At 45.2% G+C, this 18,601-nt stretch overlaps 1 protein-coding gene across 1 annotated transcript in view; it reads right to left on the bottom strand.

Moving 5' to 3' along the window:
- The window catches only part of LOC311231694 (solute carrier family 22 member 7-like), a gene marked incomplete at both ends in the record, with an annotated part of 142,872 nt that overhangs the window by 99,879 nt on the left and 24,392 nt on the right, over positions 1–18,601 (bottom strand). The window contains one exon of the mRNA XM_084318322.1: positions 16,294–16,403. Coding sequence (XP_084174448.1) covers positions 16,294–16,403 — 110 coding nt within the window. The remainder of the gene's footprint in view (positions 1–16,293; positions 16,404–18,601) is intronic.

Below are 18,601 nucleotides of genomic sequence, written 5' to 3' on the forward strand. Positions count from 1 at the left end.
AGACGAAAGCAGCAGCTGTAATCCCAGTATGCGTGCAGCACAGGTGAAAGCCGGCCAGCCTCTCCTTGAGACGGGCTCGAGTGATGTTCCTCACGTCACGGGTAAATCCCACAGTAGTGGGGTGTAGACGATTCTTATCCGCTCCAACAGCCTGGTCCAAAGCAATATAATAATAATAATCCAGCTGGAAAGGGGCTCTGCATTCACCGGTGTAGATTCTCCGGTGCGCGGTACTTCACATTAGCTAGGTTGAACTTGACGTTATTCCACTAAGCTCTGACACTTTACTATCCTATTCGCACGCGGCTATAAGTGCTCTATTTAGACGCACGGTTGCTCACTTCACTTGGTCGTTGACTCGTGATGAAGGCTTTACTAGTAAGGAGCGAACGATACGTTGAACAAACGTATTAGGATAAGATGAGACTCTATTTTGGGGCAAAAACGGGCCCACTTCACAGCACGTCGTATCGTGGGTGAGGCTTCACTTGGGTAACTCGAACTACTTCTGTATTCACCTGCGCCATATTTATATGTTAGGCGAATAAACTAGTACCAGCCTTATTCCTGTCTCGTAGTCTTGGGCAGAACCGGGCATGTTGAGACAAGCCTTGACGGTGGCTTTGAACTCGACTCTGGGGGTATGGCAATGGCGCTGGTGGAACGCTATCCAATAAGAGAACGAAATATTATGGTCTGTACTAGGTTAAAGGGATATTCAGTGTATATGTACAAAGAATACACAAGGGATATCAAACGATATACAAATATTATGCAATATATATCAATCAGTAAATACATATATTCGGTTTAATCTGACCCTTTGTAACAGTGAGCAAATATTCAAAAACAAGTAGCAGGTCATCTGCCAGGATTTTAGCTGGAGCCGATAGAGCTGCACTTCTCGCTCGTGCTGAATCTCTAAAAGAAAAACATGCTTTGGAGGAGCAGGAACTACAGTTGAAGATAAAAAAGGAACAACTGTAGGTGGACACTGAATTGGCTGCAACCACTGCAAGGTTGGCCGTGTTGCACTCCTCTGAAAGTAAACATTCATCTCGTGCACCTTCAAATGCAATGAATTCCTATTTTGAAAAGGAACACCACAAGGTCTTAAATCCTGTTGCAAGAGAATACCAACATGGGACATTAACACAACAAAGTAAATTGACACAATTGTCAATACCACCAAACAAGCCTGTGGATGTGAGACCAAAGGAACGTGGTCAATGGCATAGCACTGCTACTAACCGCCAATATAACCACAACCACAAGGAACAGGAAAGCAGAATGGGAACAACTGATAATGTTCAAATCAATTCAAACCAACCTGCAAACATGCTTACCATCATGGAGAGGCAAAATGAGATAACTGCTGCTCTGGTGCAGCAACAGCATTCCAGGTCTCTGCCACCACGAGATATCCCAACCTTTGAAGGTGACCCTCTCCAATATAGGGCATTTATCAAAGCATTTGAACAAGGAGTAGAGGAAAAGGCAACAGAAGCTGATGCTTTGTATTATCTGGAGCAGTTCACAAGAGGACAGCCACAAGAATTGGTGCGTAGCTGCCAGCATATGGCTCCTGAGCGTGGTTACGCAGTGGCAAAGGGTCTTCTTAAAGAACACTTTGGAAACCAGTACAAAATAGGAAATGCCTACATGCAAAAGGCCTTGGCATGGCAAACAATAAAATCTGAGGATGTCAAGGCACTTCAAGCTTACTCCTTATTCTTGCGTGGCTGCTGCAATGCAATGGAGGAGCTTCAGTACATGCAGGAGTTGGACATGCCTGTCAACATGAGGGCCATAATATCAAAATTGCCATTCAAGATGAGGGAGAAATGGAGGAGTACGGCTCATGGCATAATGGAAAATACACAGGAAAGAGCTCACTTCGATGATATGATCAAGTTTGTGGAGCGACGCGTCAGTATTCTTTCTGACCCTCTGTTTGGTGACATACAGGATCCAAATTCTGGTGTGGTTGGCACAAAATCTCTCACCAGGTTTAAATCATATCCACCCAACAGAGTAAAAGGAAATATTGTTGCCACCACAGTAACAACCATGGACATATCTGAGAGAGCCAAGGAGCTGACATCACCAACACCAAGTACAATGGAGAGCTGGATGCCTTTTCTGTGCTCGCAGTCACTCATTGGAGGAGTGCAAACAACTTCAGGAAAAGCGGCACAAGGAGAAAATACACTTTCTGAGGGAAAAGGTAGTTTGCTTTGCATGCTTATGTGTTGGTCACATGAGCAGAGATTGCGAAAGGCGCTTGGTATGCAAAGTCTGTGGTCAAACTCACCCCACCCTGCTTCACATTAAAAGGCAACCATCTTCTCCAGAACAGTTAAAGCAACCAACTTCACTGCAAACATGTGGACATACAGGGGCCGGTAAGGACCGGTGTGTGTTATCCATTCTCCCTGTACGTGTGAAAGCAGCAAAAGGAAATGCCATCATACAAACCTACGCCTTCTTAGACCCTGGTAGCTCAGCCACATTCTGCTCTGAACACCTAATGCAGAGGCTGAATATCACAGGCAGAAGAACCAACTTCCTGTTGAGCACCATGGGGCAAGAGACAGTTGTTCCAGCTTACTCCTTGACTGGGTTGGAGATAGCTGGTTTGGACAGCGATGACTTTTATGTTCTTCCGGAAGTTCTCACATAGAAGAAAATGCCAGTCACGGCTGAGAACATGGTGACACCTGAAGAACTGTCGGAATGGCCATATTTGTCCAACGTACACATCCCATGCCTAAAAGCAAATGTCGACCTGTTAATTGGAACCAACGCTCCCAAGATATTGGAACCTTGGGAGGTCATCAAAAGTCACGGGAATGGCCCATATGCTATAAGGACGGTGCTGGGATGGGTCGTTAATGGTCCACTGAATGGAAACAGTGGTGTTGTGGAGACAGAGTTTCCCTCTGCTATGGTCAACAGGATCTCAGTGTGCAGACTAGAAGAAATGCTGGCCAATCAGTACAATCACGACTTCAATGAAGTAGCTGTGAAGGAGAAGGAAATGTCCAGAGAAGACTTAAGGTTTCTGGAAATTGTGGAAAGTTCAGCAGTGCTTCAGGAGGGGAGGTACTGTTTGAAATTGCCTTTTAGGAACAAGGAGGTCTGTCTGCCCAACAATGTGGGAGTCGCTAGGCAAAGGATCCAAGGTTTGAGGAAACGGTTCCTAAATAACAAAAGCTTGCACTAGGAGTATGCAGCATACATGAACAAGCTTATTGGGAAGAACTATGCAGAGAAAGTACCGCAGCAACAACTGCATGGTGAGAAAGGAAACGTGTGGTACATCCCACACCATGGTGTCTACCATCCGAGGAAAGGAAACCGCCGTGTGGTGTTTGACTGTGGAGCCACATTCCAAGGAGCATCCCTGAACAGTGAACTTCTGCAGGGTCCTAACCTTACCAGTTTACTGCTTGGAGTGCTAACTCGCTTCAGAGAGGAACCAGTGGCATTCATGGGTGACATTCAAGCCATGTTCCACCAGGTGAAGGTCGCTGAGGAGGACAGGGATTTTCTGCGCTTCCTCTGGTGGCCAGAGGGAGATGTCACTAGGGACCTTGAGGAGTACAGGATGACTGTGCACCGGTTTGGTGCTGCATCATCCCCTAGTTGCGCAAGCTATGCCCTAAGGAAAACTGCTGATGATAATCAGGCTGAGTTCTCAGCTGAAGTCACCCAATCTGTCAAGCAGAATTTCTATGTGGATGACTGTTTGAAGAGCTCAGCGACTGAAGAAGAAGCTATCCAGATGATAACGGATCTTATTGTTCTGTGTCGCAAAGGGGGCTTCATCTTGGAGAAGTGGATCAGCAACAGTCGTGGTGTTTTACAGTCCATCGTAAAGGGCCAAGGATCTAAAGGAGTTGGATCTGGACAGAGACAAACTTCCAATGGAAAGGGCTCTTGGCCTACTATCGTGTGTGGAGACGGACTCTTTCAGGTTCAAGATCGAGTTGAAACAACAGTCTCTCACCAGACGTGGTATGCTGTCCATTGCCAGCTCAGTATACGATCCTCTAGGTTTCCTGGCACCAGTCACTTTGCGTGCAAAAATAATGCAGCAGGAACTCTGCAGAAGAGGATGTGGGTGGGATGATGACTTGCCACGGGACATCATACACCAATGGAAAAGGTGGTTGGAGGAATTGGAGCAGCTGGCTGCATTCCATGCGAATAGGTGCATTAAGCCAGTGGCTTTTGGGAAGGTCAGACATGCCCAACTACACCACTTTGCCGATGCCAGTGAAGGTGGATATGGAACTGTATCGTATGTCCGGATGTTGAGTCAGGAAAACCACATCCAGGTTACCTTTCTGCTTGGCAAAGCCAGAGTAACACCACTGAAAGCTGTGACTATTCCTCGGCTGGAGTTGACGGCTGCTGTCCTTGCTGTCAGAGTGGACTCACTGTTGAAGGCAGAGCTGAAGTTCCAGTTGGAGGAGTCGGTATTTTGGACTGACAGCACTTCAGTGTTGAAGTATATTAACAATGAGGACAGGCGTTTCCACACATTTGTAGCCAATAGGGTCTCGACCATCAGAGAAAGGTCTGAACCCTCACAGTGGAGACATGTCTGTTCCAAAGACAATCCAGCTGACGATGCGTCAAGAGGAATGAGGGTCTTGGACTTCCTGAATGGCAGCAGGTGGCTTGAAGGTCCTGCATTTCTTTGGAAGCCAGAAGAGGATTGGCCCAAAACTGTGTTGGACGTCTCAGTGGATTCAAATGACCAGGAGGTCAAAAAGGAGGCAACAGTAAACGCCATCAGTGTGGGTGACATGGCCAGTCCTACTTACCAGCTAATTTCCTACTTCTCAGACTGGAAGAGGCTGAAGACTGCAGTTGCCTGGTTCCTCAGGTTGATTGATTGATTGAAAAGTTTATTAACAGATTGCAGAATGGGTACAGTACAGTACAGCTCAATACATACAATTGTTAAGGGGATGCAGACCAGAGAAAGACTTTCATCTTGTTTACATCAGGGTCCCCCATTTTCAATTCATCATAACATATATGACATACATGACATACAGATAGACAGTACTGCTACATCTATACATTTATGACATATCAGATTTGCAAATACACTACTGTTTGTGATACAAAAGTGTCCAGAAAAATAGTGTATATACATTTGACGTAGAAACTGTACATTGGAGGAGGTTGGGTGGGTGGGGGCTGTACATTGGAGGTGGGGGGCTGTACATTGGAGGTGGGGGGGGGGGTTGGGTAGGGGGGACACACACACATTTTACAATGTACATTGGATTACTGACAAAGCCTTACTTGGTCATTTACTGTTCAAGTTCTTTAATAGTTGTCATACAGAAGTACAGAATACTTTCATACAAAATGCTTCTTACTGTTACGCTCCAGAGACTGTGCTAGACAAGATAGTATCAAATAACATAATAACATAATATAGCATGAATTTAGAAGAAGAAAATGAGGTCACAGTTGTTCGGTATAGACATATGTACAATGTTCTGAGTTACCATATAATATACAATACACAATACTATGCAGTGTACTAATGTACAGTACTATCTAGTGCAAAGCAGAAATGGGATGAGGTACAATTTTAGGTACAATTTACAGTAAGGTGTACGAGTTGTAGTGCAATCCTTCATCCATAAATATAAAGTGTGGGGAGTGGGTGCTACAGTGTGTTTGTTTAAAGTGGGTGTGTGCTATAAAGTGTGTGTAGTGGGTGCTACAGTGTGTTTGTTTAAAGTGAGTGTGTGCGTGTGGATGTGTGTGCTATGTGTGTTTGGTGGTTGTTGTTGTGTAGTGTTCATTCATTGTTCGTTTAGCAGCCTGATGGCCTGGGGATAGAAGCTACTTCTGAGTCTTTCTGTGCTCGCCTTGAGACTCCTGTATCGCTTGCCTGACGGCAGTAGTTCAAAGAGGCAGTTGTTCGGGTGGCTCGAGTCCTTAATAATTCTCTTAGCCTTCCCCTTGCAACGCTTGTAGTAAATGTTCTGGAGGGTGGGGAGCCCCCCTCCAATTGTGCGTTCGGCTGAACGTGTCACTCTTTGTAGTCTGCTTTGGTCTTTTGCAGTGCTATTCCCAAACCAGGAGGTGATGTTGCCGGTCAAGATGCTCTCTATTGTACATGAGTAGAAGTTCTTAAGGATCTTCTGGCTGACTTGGAACTTCCTTAGGCGCCTGAGGAAGTAGAGGCGTTGTCGTGCCTTCTTCACCACACTGTTAATGTGTATGGTCCATGTCAAGTCCTCGGATATGTAGGCTCCGAGGTACTTGAAGCTGTTGACTCTCTCAACCGGTGCCCCGTCGATGCTGAGGGGGCTGTAGTCCTTGACCCCCGACCTCCTGAAGTCCACAATCATCTCCTTTGTTTTGCTGACGTTCAGGGAGAGGCTGTTTTCCTGGCACCATCCCGCCAGGACCTTGACCTCTTCCAGGTAGGCCCTCTCGTCGTTGGCAGAGATCAGGCCCACCACCACTGTGTCGTCAGCAAATTTGACGATTGTATTGCTACTCCGCTGAGCCACACAGTCGTGTGTGTACAGGGAGTAGAGGAGGGGACTCAGAACACAGCCCTGGGGGGCCCCTATGTTGAGGGTGATGGATGAGGAGGTGCAGTTGCCTGCTCTCACCACCTGGGGTCTGCCAGTCAGGAAGTCCAAGACCCACTGGCAGAGGTCATAGCCCAAGCCCAGGTCCCTGAGCTTGGCTATGAGTATGGAGGGGACTATGGTATTGAATGCCGAGCTGTAGTCGATGAATAGCATTCTCACATAGTTCCCCTGCCTCTTGTCCAGGTGTGATGCTGCTGTGTGCAGCACATGGGATATGGCGTCTTCCGTGGACCTGTTGGGGCGGTATGCAAATTGCAGGGGGTCCATGTTGATGGGGAGGGAGGAGCAGATGTAGCCCTTTACTAGCTTCTCAAAGCACTTCATGGCTATGGAGGTGAGAGCTACAGGGCGGTAGTCGTTGAGGCAAGCAGGCTTGGATTTTTTGGGTACAGGGATAATAGTGGACTTCTTCAGGCAGGTGGGGATGACAGCCTGTTCTAAGGACAGGTTAAATATGTCAGTGAATACTGGGGCCAGTTGGTCGGCACAGACTTTTAGGACGCGGCCGGGGATGCCGTCCGGACCTGCTGCCTTCCTGATATTCACTTTTTTAAAGGTCCGCCTCACCTCATGCTCTGTTACCCTGAACACTGCGCCTCCATCAGCAGCCGACCCCCCCCCCCCATTGCCGAGGCTTGTGGGCTGGTGTTGTTATTACCAGCATCAAACCTCGCATAGAAGGTATTGAGGTCGTTTGCTAAGGAGATGTCACTGTTCAGTTTGAGGGAGGCGCCTTTGTAGTCTGTCATCGTTTTGAGCCCCTGCCACATAGCTCTAGAGTCAGCTTGTTCAAACTGGAGTTCAATTTTATCCCTGTAGCGCCGTTTGGCCTCTGACACTGTCCTCCTTACGTTGTGTCGCGCCACCTTGTGGTCATTCATGTTGCCTGCCACTAGGCCGTCATTGTATGCTTTGGTGCGCTCTCTCAGAGCTTCACGGACGGATTTGTCTACCCAGGGTTTTTGATTTGGGTAAACTTTCATTTTGGTAGTGGGGATTGTTTCTTTCACCCTAGTACAGACATAGTCCAGCACTGTCTCCGTGTAGGCATTAATGTTATCTGTGTCGCGGAACACAATCCAGTCTGTGTTGTGAAACACTGACCGGATCGTATCCTCTGACGTCACATCCCATTTCTGCACCTCTCGCGAGACTACGGGAGTACTTTTAATTCTTTGTCTGTACTTTGGTGTAAGGAAAATGGATGCGTGATCTGACTTGCCAAAGCCACTATCAGAATGAGCCTTGTAGCCACCTTTAAATTGCGTGTAACAGTGATCTAGGATGTTACCGCCTCTGGTGTTGCAAGTCACATGCTGGTAGAAATCAGGCAATACCTTTCTCAGATTGGCGCTATTGAAATCTCCCAGTACTAAAATGGCGGCGTTAACGTTCGTCGCTTGTATACTATTTACCTCGTCGTGGAGTCTGGAGAGCGCGGCGTTGTTGTTGGCTTGCGGTGGAATATACACTCCGACCAGGACGATCGCCGTTAACTCCCTCGGGAGGAAGAAAGGACGACACTTGATGGTTATATATTCCATATACTGTACAACTAGGTTAGGACATTTGTAGGGGCCAGTTTCGAATTGCAGTCTCACGTAGGTGTTTTTTGAGAGTGTTTTTTAAAGTGGGTAGTGATTCACATTCCTTTACAGCTTTAGGTAGGGCGTTCCACATTGATGTGGCATAATTGCGAAATATGTTTAGTCCCTTGTTTGAGCCGAATCTGGGTTTTACATGATTTGTGGAGCTCCCTCTGGTGTTGTGATCGTGGTATTCACTGACCTTTGGGAAGTATTTTGACATGTACATGGGTACCTTGGTCGCGTAGTGTATCTTGTAGACCAGGCCCATTGCAAGTTGCTGTACTCTGTCGTCTACTCTAAGCCATCCTAGGTTGTCAAAGTGGGCAGGGGTGAGGTGGGTTCTAGGAGTCAGGTCAAGCAGTAGTCTGACTAGCTTGTTTTGAGATGTTTGTAATTAGTTTTTTAGTGCCTTTGAGGTGCTTTGGTACCATGAGGTGCAAGCATAGTTGTAGTATCCTTGAATGAGTGCTCCTGCTAGAGTCTTCAGGGTATTCTTGTTTACCAGAGAGGAGATCCGGTACAAGAATCGAGTTCGTTGGTTGACTTTTTTTATTACATTGGATGCCATTTTGTCACAGGAAAGATTAGCCTCTAGGATGGAACCCAGGTAGGTAATTTCATCTTTCCTTGTGACAATATTGTCACCCACTGTAACCGAGAAGCCGTCGGTCTTGCTGAGTTTGTTATTTGAACCGAAGAGAATGGACTCTGTTTTGCCCATGTGTAATGATAGTTTGTTGTCGGCGAGCCATATGCAGATTTTGCCTAGTTCCGAGCTGAGGGCTTTTTCAACCTGTAACTTGTTCTTGTCAGAGACCAGCAGGGCTGAGTCATCCGCAAACAGGAACAAGTTGCAGTCACAAGCTGACGACATGTCATTTGCATAAATTAGGAATAGTAGCGGTCCTAGTATGCTTCCTTGTGGAACACCACAGCTCACTGTGAGGGGGGGGATAGGGTACCGTTTACCTCCACCATCTGTTCCCTCCCCTCCAGGTAGGATTGTATCCAGCTCACTGATAAACTATCAAAACCAATTGCTTTTAGCTTGTCAATCAGAATGGTGTGATTGACAGTGTCGAAGGCCTTTTGTAGGTCCAGCATGACCATGCCGCAGTATTTGCCCGCGTCCACCTCTTGTTTGATGTGGTCTTTCAAGTAGAGAAGGCATGTGTCAGTGGAGTGGGATGTTCTGAAGCCAGATTGGAATTCGTAGATTAGATTTTTTTCCGCGAGGTACTTTTCGATCTGTTCGTATACTATTTTTTCCATGACTTTCGAGATGGATGTAAGGATAGAAACAGGGCGGTAGTTGCCCGGGTCTAATTTGCTGCCCTTTTTGTGCAGGGGTGTTACTCTCGCAATTTTGAAGTCCTTGGGGACGTGTCCCTGTTTTATGGAGAGGTTTATTATGTGTGTGATGACTGGGGTGATGGCTGCTGCTGAGTCTCTGAGGAATTTGGAGGGGATGTTGTCATGGCCCGTGGCCTTGTTTGGTTGGAGGGCGCTCAGTTTTTTGAGTACCTCATCTGTAGTTACCATTTCCAGTTTGAAGTCGTCTTTGTGGACGCCTAGGTTCTTGTAGTATGCTACTATGTGTTCTACCCCATACTGCCCTGAGTGGGAGGGTAGTTTGTTTACCAGTGTTGTGGCTATATGTTTGTGAAGAAAGTGTTTAAGTAATTGGCTACATCCAGCTTGTCTGTGATGAGCGTGTTGTCCGTCTTTATGTTTATGTTTGAGAACCTGGTTTTAAGTTTTTTACTGCAGCCTAGTTGATTGTTGAGTAATTTCCAAAGTTCACGTGGTTTATTTTTGTTTTCCTCGGTTTTGTCATTGATGACATTTTTTTTAGCAGTTTTGATCATGGAGTTTACGTCATTTCTTAGTCTGTTTCTTTCTAGTTTGAGTTCAGTCACGTGGTGTTGGAGTTCACTGCTCGTGCTTTTGGTAAGCTTTGACTGACTTTTACGAAACTCACAGTATTTTTTGTCTCTGGCTTTCATAGCGGTCAGTATTTCAGTGTGCATCCATGGCTCAGCGCGATTTTTTACCCTGGTGGTTCTTAGGGGGGCCATGTTGTTTAGTATTGATGAAAATTTGGTTTTGAAGCCAAGCCAAGTTTCTTCAACCAGTGTACCATTGAGTTCATCTGACCAGTCCAGACTCTCCAGTTCAAGGTTAAAGGCCTCGCTAGAGTAGGTTGAGGTCTCTAGATGTGACTGTTTTGTGACAGCTAGCCTTTTGTTTTAGCTTTTTGCGGGTACAGAATATCATATAATGATCACTTAACCCACATGCTATAACCCCTTTATTGGAGATCTTGGACTTGTCAGAGGTCAGGATGAGGTCAATGGTAGTCTGAGTTAATTCACATACCCTTGTGGGTTGGGTGATTAGCTGGCTGAGGCCATGCAGATCACAAAACCTATTGAAGGATTTGAAGACGGGTGCATCTTTTTGTTGCATATCCGTGTTCCAATCCCCAATAAGAATCTTTTCAGCATCCTCAGCTCCAGCTAAGCACACATCCAGAGTATCATAAAAGCCAGTTTGATCTGGCGGTCTGTATATTGTGCCGACTAGAACAGATTTTGCCCTTTCAAATAGAATTTCCACCCATACGGTTTCAATTGTCTCATGATGAAGGTCAGTACGGGTAATGAATTTGGTGTCCTTATGCATGTACATACAAACACCACCTCCATACTGGTTTCTGTCATTACGGACTGTAGTATAGTTCTCTAACTCTATTTCAGGGTCTGTTACAGATGAGTCAAGTTTAGTTTCAGTAAAGCATATTATGTCTACCTTACCACTCATAAACAGGTTTCTTATTTCATCCAGCTTATGCTTTATGCTGTTTACATTCAGGTGAAAAATGTGTAGTCCGTTTTTATTTGCTGTGGTATTGATGTCGTCGAGTTCCAGGTAATTTTCTTCGTCTGTGTCTGGTGCTGCTGTGGGGGAGGGTGGGGGGGGGGCTTTGTTGTTGTCTCCATGAGGTCTGTGTGTTGGTGTGTGGGGAGGGGGGAGGGGGGGGGGTCCTTGGTCCTGTGTCTTCTCTGGCGGCAACCCTTTGTCCTCCTGGGCTGGTAAACATAGCCAGCCTGGCTAGGTTGGCTAATTTAGCAGGCGATTTGACCGTGGGGTTGCCGGTTGGATTTCTTGTGATTTGCACCGGTGTTGTAGCCTCTGGTTCATCCCGTCTCGTTCTGGTCCCTCGGGCGCTCCGTTGTAGTTGCGCCGGTGATCCAGTAGTGGGCGGTGGAGGGTTGTTGATGTTGGATGATGAGTTGGTCGCAACGGTGGTCGTCGCTGTTTGCGTCTGTAGTCCGAGTTGTCTCGCTTGGTACCGAGTGATAACTGGACCTGGGTTCAGCGGAATGTCTCCCAAAAGAAGCAGGTATAAGAAGATCATTGATCTTCTATCAAACCTGCCCGACGGGGGTAAACTCTTTCGTCCCGGATTCGACGTTAACACGCTGTGTATTGCTGCAGTCCCCATGGATGGATGTTTCCTCTCCGAGCCATTTAGAAGGTAAAAGTCGCAATGGGACTCTTTTTTTACCTTATCCACTCCTGTCTGGTGGTATTTCCATGTTGAATTAAGGTACTGATCCGTAATCCAAAGTAGGGTGAGTAGAAAGTGTATAGTAAACCTTGTTGTTGATTTACTTTGACACCGTTGTTGGGAGCTGAGAATAATGCGACTGTCCATGTCGAAAGCAAGACGTCAAAGTTGAGGGTCATGTTGTTGGAACAGAGCCGTCTGAGAAAGCAGGCTGCAAGTCAAAAGCTCACAGCAACATCTATGAGCGGCACTTTGACGCTGGAGGATCTGCAGAGAGCAGAGGTTGCCATCGTTGGCTACTGTCAGCGACTGAGATTCAGTGAAGAGATTGCTGCTTTAACATCTGGGAAGGCAGCAGTGAGTCGACAGAGTCCCATATATAAGCTGGATCCAGTGTTTGAAGATGGACTCTTGAGAGTTGGAGGAAGACTGAGCAGAGGATCAATGCCAGAGGAAGCTAAACATCCGCTCATTCTCTCCAAGGACCAGCATGTTTCAATGCTCATTCTCAAGCATGCACACCAGAATCTGGGACATGGTGGAAGGACTCACACACTGTCCAAAGTGAGGAAGAGATTTTGGATCACCAACGCCCATGCAGCTGTTAGGAAGATCATCGCTGAATGCAGCTTTTGCAAACGCTACAATGGCAGAGCAGTGGAGCAAAAGATGGCAGATCTTCCAGCAGACAGAATCCTTCCTGACCTACCACCTTTTACCAACACAGGGGTAGATTACTTTGGACCAGTCGAAGTGAAGAAAGGAAGATCAACCTGTAAGAGGTACAGAGTCATATTTACCTGTATGGCAAGCAGGGCCATCCATCTGGAGGTCGCGGTGTCATTGGACACAGACGCATGCATCAATGCTCTGAGGTGTTTTATCAGCAGGAGAGGACAAGTGGCGCACTTACGGTCCGATAATGGTACCAATTTCGTTGGGTCAGAACGAGAACTGAAAGAGGCTCTGGCTGTTTTGAATCAAGACAAGATTCATGGAGTTCTGGCACAAGTTGGAATACGTTGGAGCTTTAATCCACCGGCAGGTTCACATCACGGTGGCGTCTGGGAACGAATGATCCGCCTGGTGAGAAGGGTTCTCAGTTCTGTCCTACGTCAGCAGAGGTTGGATGATGATGGGCTTCATACAGTGTTCTGTGAAGTGGAGGCCATTTTGAATGACCGTCCAATAACCAAGCTCTCGGATGATCCCAACGACCTGGAGCCACTTACACCGAACCATCTTCTTCTCTTGAAGGGTAAACCAGCTTTGCCACCTGGAGTGTTCGATCCACATGACCAGTATGTAAGAAGACGATGGCGGCAAGTCCAGTATCTTTCAGATCTTTTCTGGAAAAGATGGGTACGTGAGTACTTGCCCTTGCTTCAAGAGAGGCAAAAGTGGAACCAGAGGAAAAGGAGTTTGGCAGCTGGTGATATTGTGGTCATCATGGACTCTTCAGCTCCTCGTGGGTCCTGGCCACCTGTATCAGTTCCGCAACCGTTCCTATTTCCGGGGTAGGCCTGATTGGCCCAGACAGGCACGTGACCCGAATAGAGACATATGTACAGCGTTCGATGCAGAATAGAAGTAACTGAGTTACCATACAATATACAATACGCTATAGTGCAAAGCAGAAATGGGATGAGGTACAATTTACAGTAAGGTGTATGCGTTGCAGTGCAAATGCTGGCGCGCTCCAGAGACCGTTACTGTACCATACAATATACAATGCAATGTACCAATATACAATACGCTATAGTGCAAAGCAGAAATGGGATGAGGTACAATTTACAGTAAGGTGTATGCGTTGCAGTGCAAATGCTTCTTACTGTTGCGCTCCAGAGACCGTTACTGTACCATACAATATACAATACGCTATAGTGCAATGCACGTTAAAAAATAAATAAAAAAATTTAACGGAATCGAACTTGTCACAAACGGACCATAGGATCCAGAGCCAAGCAGCGTTACCAATTGAGCTAGTTGTCGATGGTAAAAAAGGGGGGATTACTGCTACATAATGCTGCCGCGACGGAGCTCCGCTGCGACAATATTATTAAACAGCGGCTCTGTCATTGAAGTGGGAAAAGTGAGCCGTATGGTATATTAGTACATTGCATAGTATATTGTATAGCGTATGGTAACTCTGCGGCGTTGAAGGCGGAAAGCGGCGGTGAACCACAGCAGCCTCGTTGCCGTGTCCTGGGGCTGCCGCGGGGCGTGCCTGTCGGGGCCAATCAGGCCTACCCCGGAAATAGGAACGGTTGCGGAACTGATACAGGCGTCCTGGCCACTTGGCAGGGTTCTGCAGGTATTTCCAGACAAACAAGGGCTGGTGCGTTCTGTGAAATTGCAGACTAAAAGTAGCACCATTGTAAGGCCGGTGACGAAACTGTGTTTGGTTCATGAAATGTAGATCTATGCACTTAATCCATGTCATGTTTTGGCTCTTATTTGTTTTGTTTATTTTTTTTTTTTGAATTGTTATGTCTGCCTGCCTTAACAATTAGGGGCCGGTGTGTAACGGCCAAAATGGACTTAATGTGCAGTGGATTTATGTGACCAGGGGGTGGCGCTTCTTTTATTTAAGCGTCAGGTACACCTGTAGGAGGAGGAGTTTTGACCCGGAAAAGGGCAATGGTTTTTGACCGCACGCACGACGCAGGTCTCAGGTCAAAATGTTTGTATCTAATTAGTTATTGTGTTCATTATTATTTATCAGTTTATGAAGACATCCTGTTTGACGGTGAGGGAAAATAAACACCATTTTCCCAGTAAAGCTGCCTGCACGTATCATTGGGACAAAGGACTGTTTTGGTATGAGACCAGGAGTATAACGGCACGTCAGCCAGTCTAACTACAGGATCAAAATTGCTCAGTAGCTCCGTATAAGACGGGAGCTCCTTTAATACTTACATACGTTTTTGATGAGACCGTGTTGCCTGTTTCTATTGACCAGGCAGTATCACTCAAGTCTGTACATGTTCCTTAGTTTTCTATCAGTGGCAGCGGTCAGGTGTTCTGCCACTGTGGAATCTCTGCTTAGGATACAGTGTTGTAGTACTCTAGTCCGAGTCCTGGACTGATTTTCAGGACTCGTGACACGACTTGGACTTGAGCACTGATGATTCGGACTTGGACTCGGAAGGTGCAGATGAGGACTCAGACTTGTTAATTGATAAATACAGTTGTTTCTTTTAGTTTATTTTGTAATAGGCCCTAATCATTTGGCATAAGATATTGATGGCTAGTGCATTTGTTTGGCTATTGTGTCACAAAGTAAATAAACTCCCTTTGAAATGGTGACTGCTGTGTCATTTATGTTTTTATTTTTGTACATTTTTTTTCTCTCACTTTTTCTGTATTTTTTGCTCCCATCCCAATTTAGTCGTTATGCCAATTCCCTTCCTGGTCATTGCACGCATTGCCCCACTGTCTGCCTAGGGAGGGTGTAGAACTACCACATGCCTCCTCCGATACATGTGGAGTCAGCCAGCCGCTTGTTTTCACCTGACAGCGAGGACTCTCACTGGGGGAATGTAACGCGTGTGGAGGTTCACGCTATTTCCCCCCGATCCCCTCCCTGCTGAACAGGCGCAGACCGACCAGTAGGAACTGCAGTTTACAACGACCAGGACACATACCCCGCCGGCACCCGCTAACACTCAGAGGACCATTGAACTTCAAAAAACCTGTGATGAAAACCAACCTGAAAATAATGTGTATCTCCTCTTACGGAGCCACCCTGTGGAATGGGCTAGAGGATGAACTAAAATATTGTGAAAATATAAATCAATTCAAATCTAGACTCAAAAAAATCTATTTTTGATAGGTACAGAAGGGAAGAAGAGCTTTAATTGCATATTAATAAAAAGAAAATACGTATGATACTGTATTGTACGTTATATCATATTACATTATATAATCATATTATAATTAATTTGTATATTATATTGAACTATATTTGCAGTATATGCTATTATATTATGGTACTGTATTGTATATATCATGTACTATATATTTCACATCACATTATGTATGTGCTGTATACACTATTATGTACTATATACTATTATATATACTATTATATACTGCAGGTATACTATACTGTAATGTGTACTGTAATGTGTACTATATGTGTGTACTGTAATTTGTACTATATCATATCTATATGTATGTACTATGTATGTATGTAAATGAAAAAACAAAAAGAAAAGAAACATAAGTCTTCAGGGGTAGGGCCCGACAAGCCTAGTGCTTCTCCCTAGCCCTTTTCGGACAATTGGACAATTCTGCAATAGCAGCTGGTAAAACGTTGACAATTTATGGAATGACCGTTGTTATGTGTCCAAAGCCCGAAATAAAAAATAACTGAACTGAACTGAACACTGCCAATTGTGTTAGTAGGGACGACTGACAGCTGGGTTACAGTAACTATTTGTTTATACTTCAAACGACCAAAGGTCAAATCCATGGTATACTGTACCAGAATATTCCTGAGCAAATGGTTATTTTCCTCAGCTTAGGCGTCCTGACCAGATCCAAATAGGAATGATTCTTTTCAGCAACTTCAGGGACTGTAACCTTCCTCAGAGTCTGTAAGAAAGAAAAAGTGCTGTCATCATATACACAAGTTCAATAGTCCAAGATAAAAGTGCTGTCTTCAAATATACAAGTTCAATAGTTCAAGATACAAGTGCTGTCTTCATATACAAGTTCAATAGTCCAAGATAAAAGTGCTGTCTTCAAATATACAAGTTCAATAGTCCAATATAAAAGTGCTGTCTTCATACAAGTTCAATAGTCCAATAAAAAGTGCTGTCTTCATATATATAAGTTCAATAGTCCAATATAAAAGTGCTGTCTTCAAATATACAAGTTCAATAGTCCAATATAAAAGTGCTGTCTTCATATATTCAAGTTCAATAGTCCAAGATAAAAGTGCTGTCTTCATTATAGAAGTTCAATAGTCCATCCCTCAGAACAACAGAATACATGATTCTAGATGTTAAAACGACAGATGGAATATTCAGACGCTGGCCTTGAGATCTAGGGTGTCCATCAGCCCAGCGTGTACATTGGCTCCTCTCGTGGCCACGCCTACTTTTGGTGCGGAGTCACAACACCATTCCTGTAGATCGATCTATTCTATTTGGCCTGTTTAAAAACTGGCAGCAGCTAGCCTAGCTTAAAGTTCCAGGAGAGGTGTTTTTGGCCAACAGCTAAGCTAGCTCATCCGTATCCGCTTCCATTCGTTTGTGCTAAACTAGGCTAGTTTGCAGCCGGATAGCTTTCTCCGGAACACACAGATAGGCCTTTAACACCGGCCAGGCTCCGTGCTGGAGCCGGTTCCCGAACGTAATCTCGCACCGGCCGGCGCGTTCACACCGTGATTAATTGGTTCAGAACGTGACAAATCGGTGCTCAGCTGGCACAGATTTTTTTTGGTTTTTCCTCGCGAACCGTGACATCATCAGTGGGCGTGTCATATTATAGGCTGTGAAGACGAGAACGGGGGAAAGTAGAGAGTTGGCATTGCACTGTCGATCCATTCAACAGGAAGCGATTTGCGACTGATCTCAAAACGAGATCAGGGCCCTATTCCCCGTACCTGGTTCAACTAAGTCGATCAAGAGTCCCATTATCCAGCTTCAGTTAACCCGATGTTTGAAGCCGGGATTTTCATGTTCCTCGAAGGTGGATTCAGTCTCGTTAACTCAAACCAGACTTGAGACCCAGGATAAGTGCGCGCGGCCGCTTCAGTTGAAAAGCCATCACGTATCGATAGCAGAGATCCTGATTTTCTAACGGCATTGATTGATTAATTGATTTAAAACTTTATTAACAGATTGCATTACGGCTCAATCGCCTCGCCGACAAGTTAAATGCGTTATCTATAGGCTAATTTTAAGTCCCTCATTACCCCAATCAATCAGATTATATTTCTTTAAACTTGCCTGCTGGCAGTAGGTTTATGGAATGGATAATCAAATGAGATCTTGCTAGCTAAAATAATTAGTTAAACTGTTATAAGGAATAAGGACACGGCTCTCTTACCCATTGATTGATGTATGGTGGATCTTTTACTTATCTACACTGTGGTGTAACGGTGTCTGCTTTTGACTTTCACACAGGCGGCCCGGGTTCGAATCCCACTTCTCCTAGTCTTTTCCTTCTTTTTGCAATGTAGGAATAATTCAATTTGGTGCACGTTGAGAGCTATATAAAGAATGACATCCTCAATGCATGTAGATTTATAATATTTTAACTTAAAACTAGGCTACTTTTGCGTATAATCATTAATATTATATTCCAAAAGAATTATATTGGAAAAGCGGGGTTTTGAACACCGGTCGCCCGGTTGCCAAGATTCAGCACTAGCCGCTGCGCCACTGTGCCACATGGGATATACTCATTGTTTATGCATTAATGGACGAGAGACCCGTGTTTAGAATATTTTTCTTACCAAAAAATGAAGTTTTATCTCTTTATTCTCAAATGCATTAATGTGACGTCAACGGCTCATTCAATTTCTCAAATCCGTCAAACAGCGCATCTCATCAGACATTTTAATCCCAGTTACAATATCACACAAAAACCACAATCCCCGCATAGACACTTCAATTTTATGCTTGAATGAAACACAATCCGGCGCTCCGTTAAGCAAATCTACAGCGGAGATTAATATATGAAACTAATCAGAGCCAAACGGCCGATAGGTTTCATTCATTAAAAATATCCCCGCGGGATTCACATTTGCAATGAGCCGTTATTAAAATAACCACATGCAGCGT

Source organism: Notolepis coatsorum, assembly GCF_963971535.1.
Source record: "Notolepis coatsorum genome assembly, chromosome: 7".
In the NCBI taxonomy this organism is placed as follows: Eukaryota; Metazoa; Chordata; class Actinopteri; order Aulopiformes; family Paralepididae; genus Notolepis; species Notolepis coatsorum.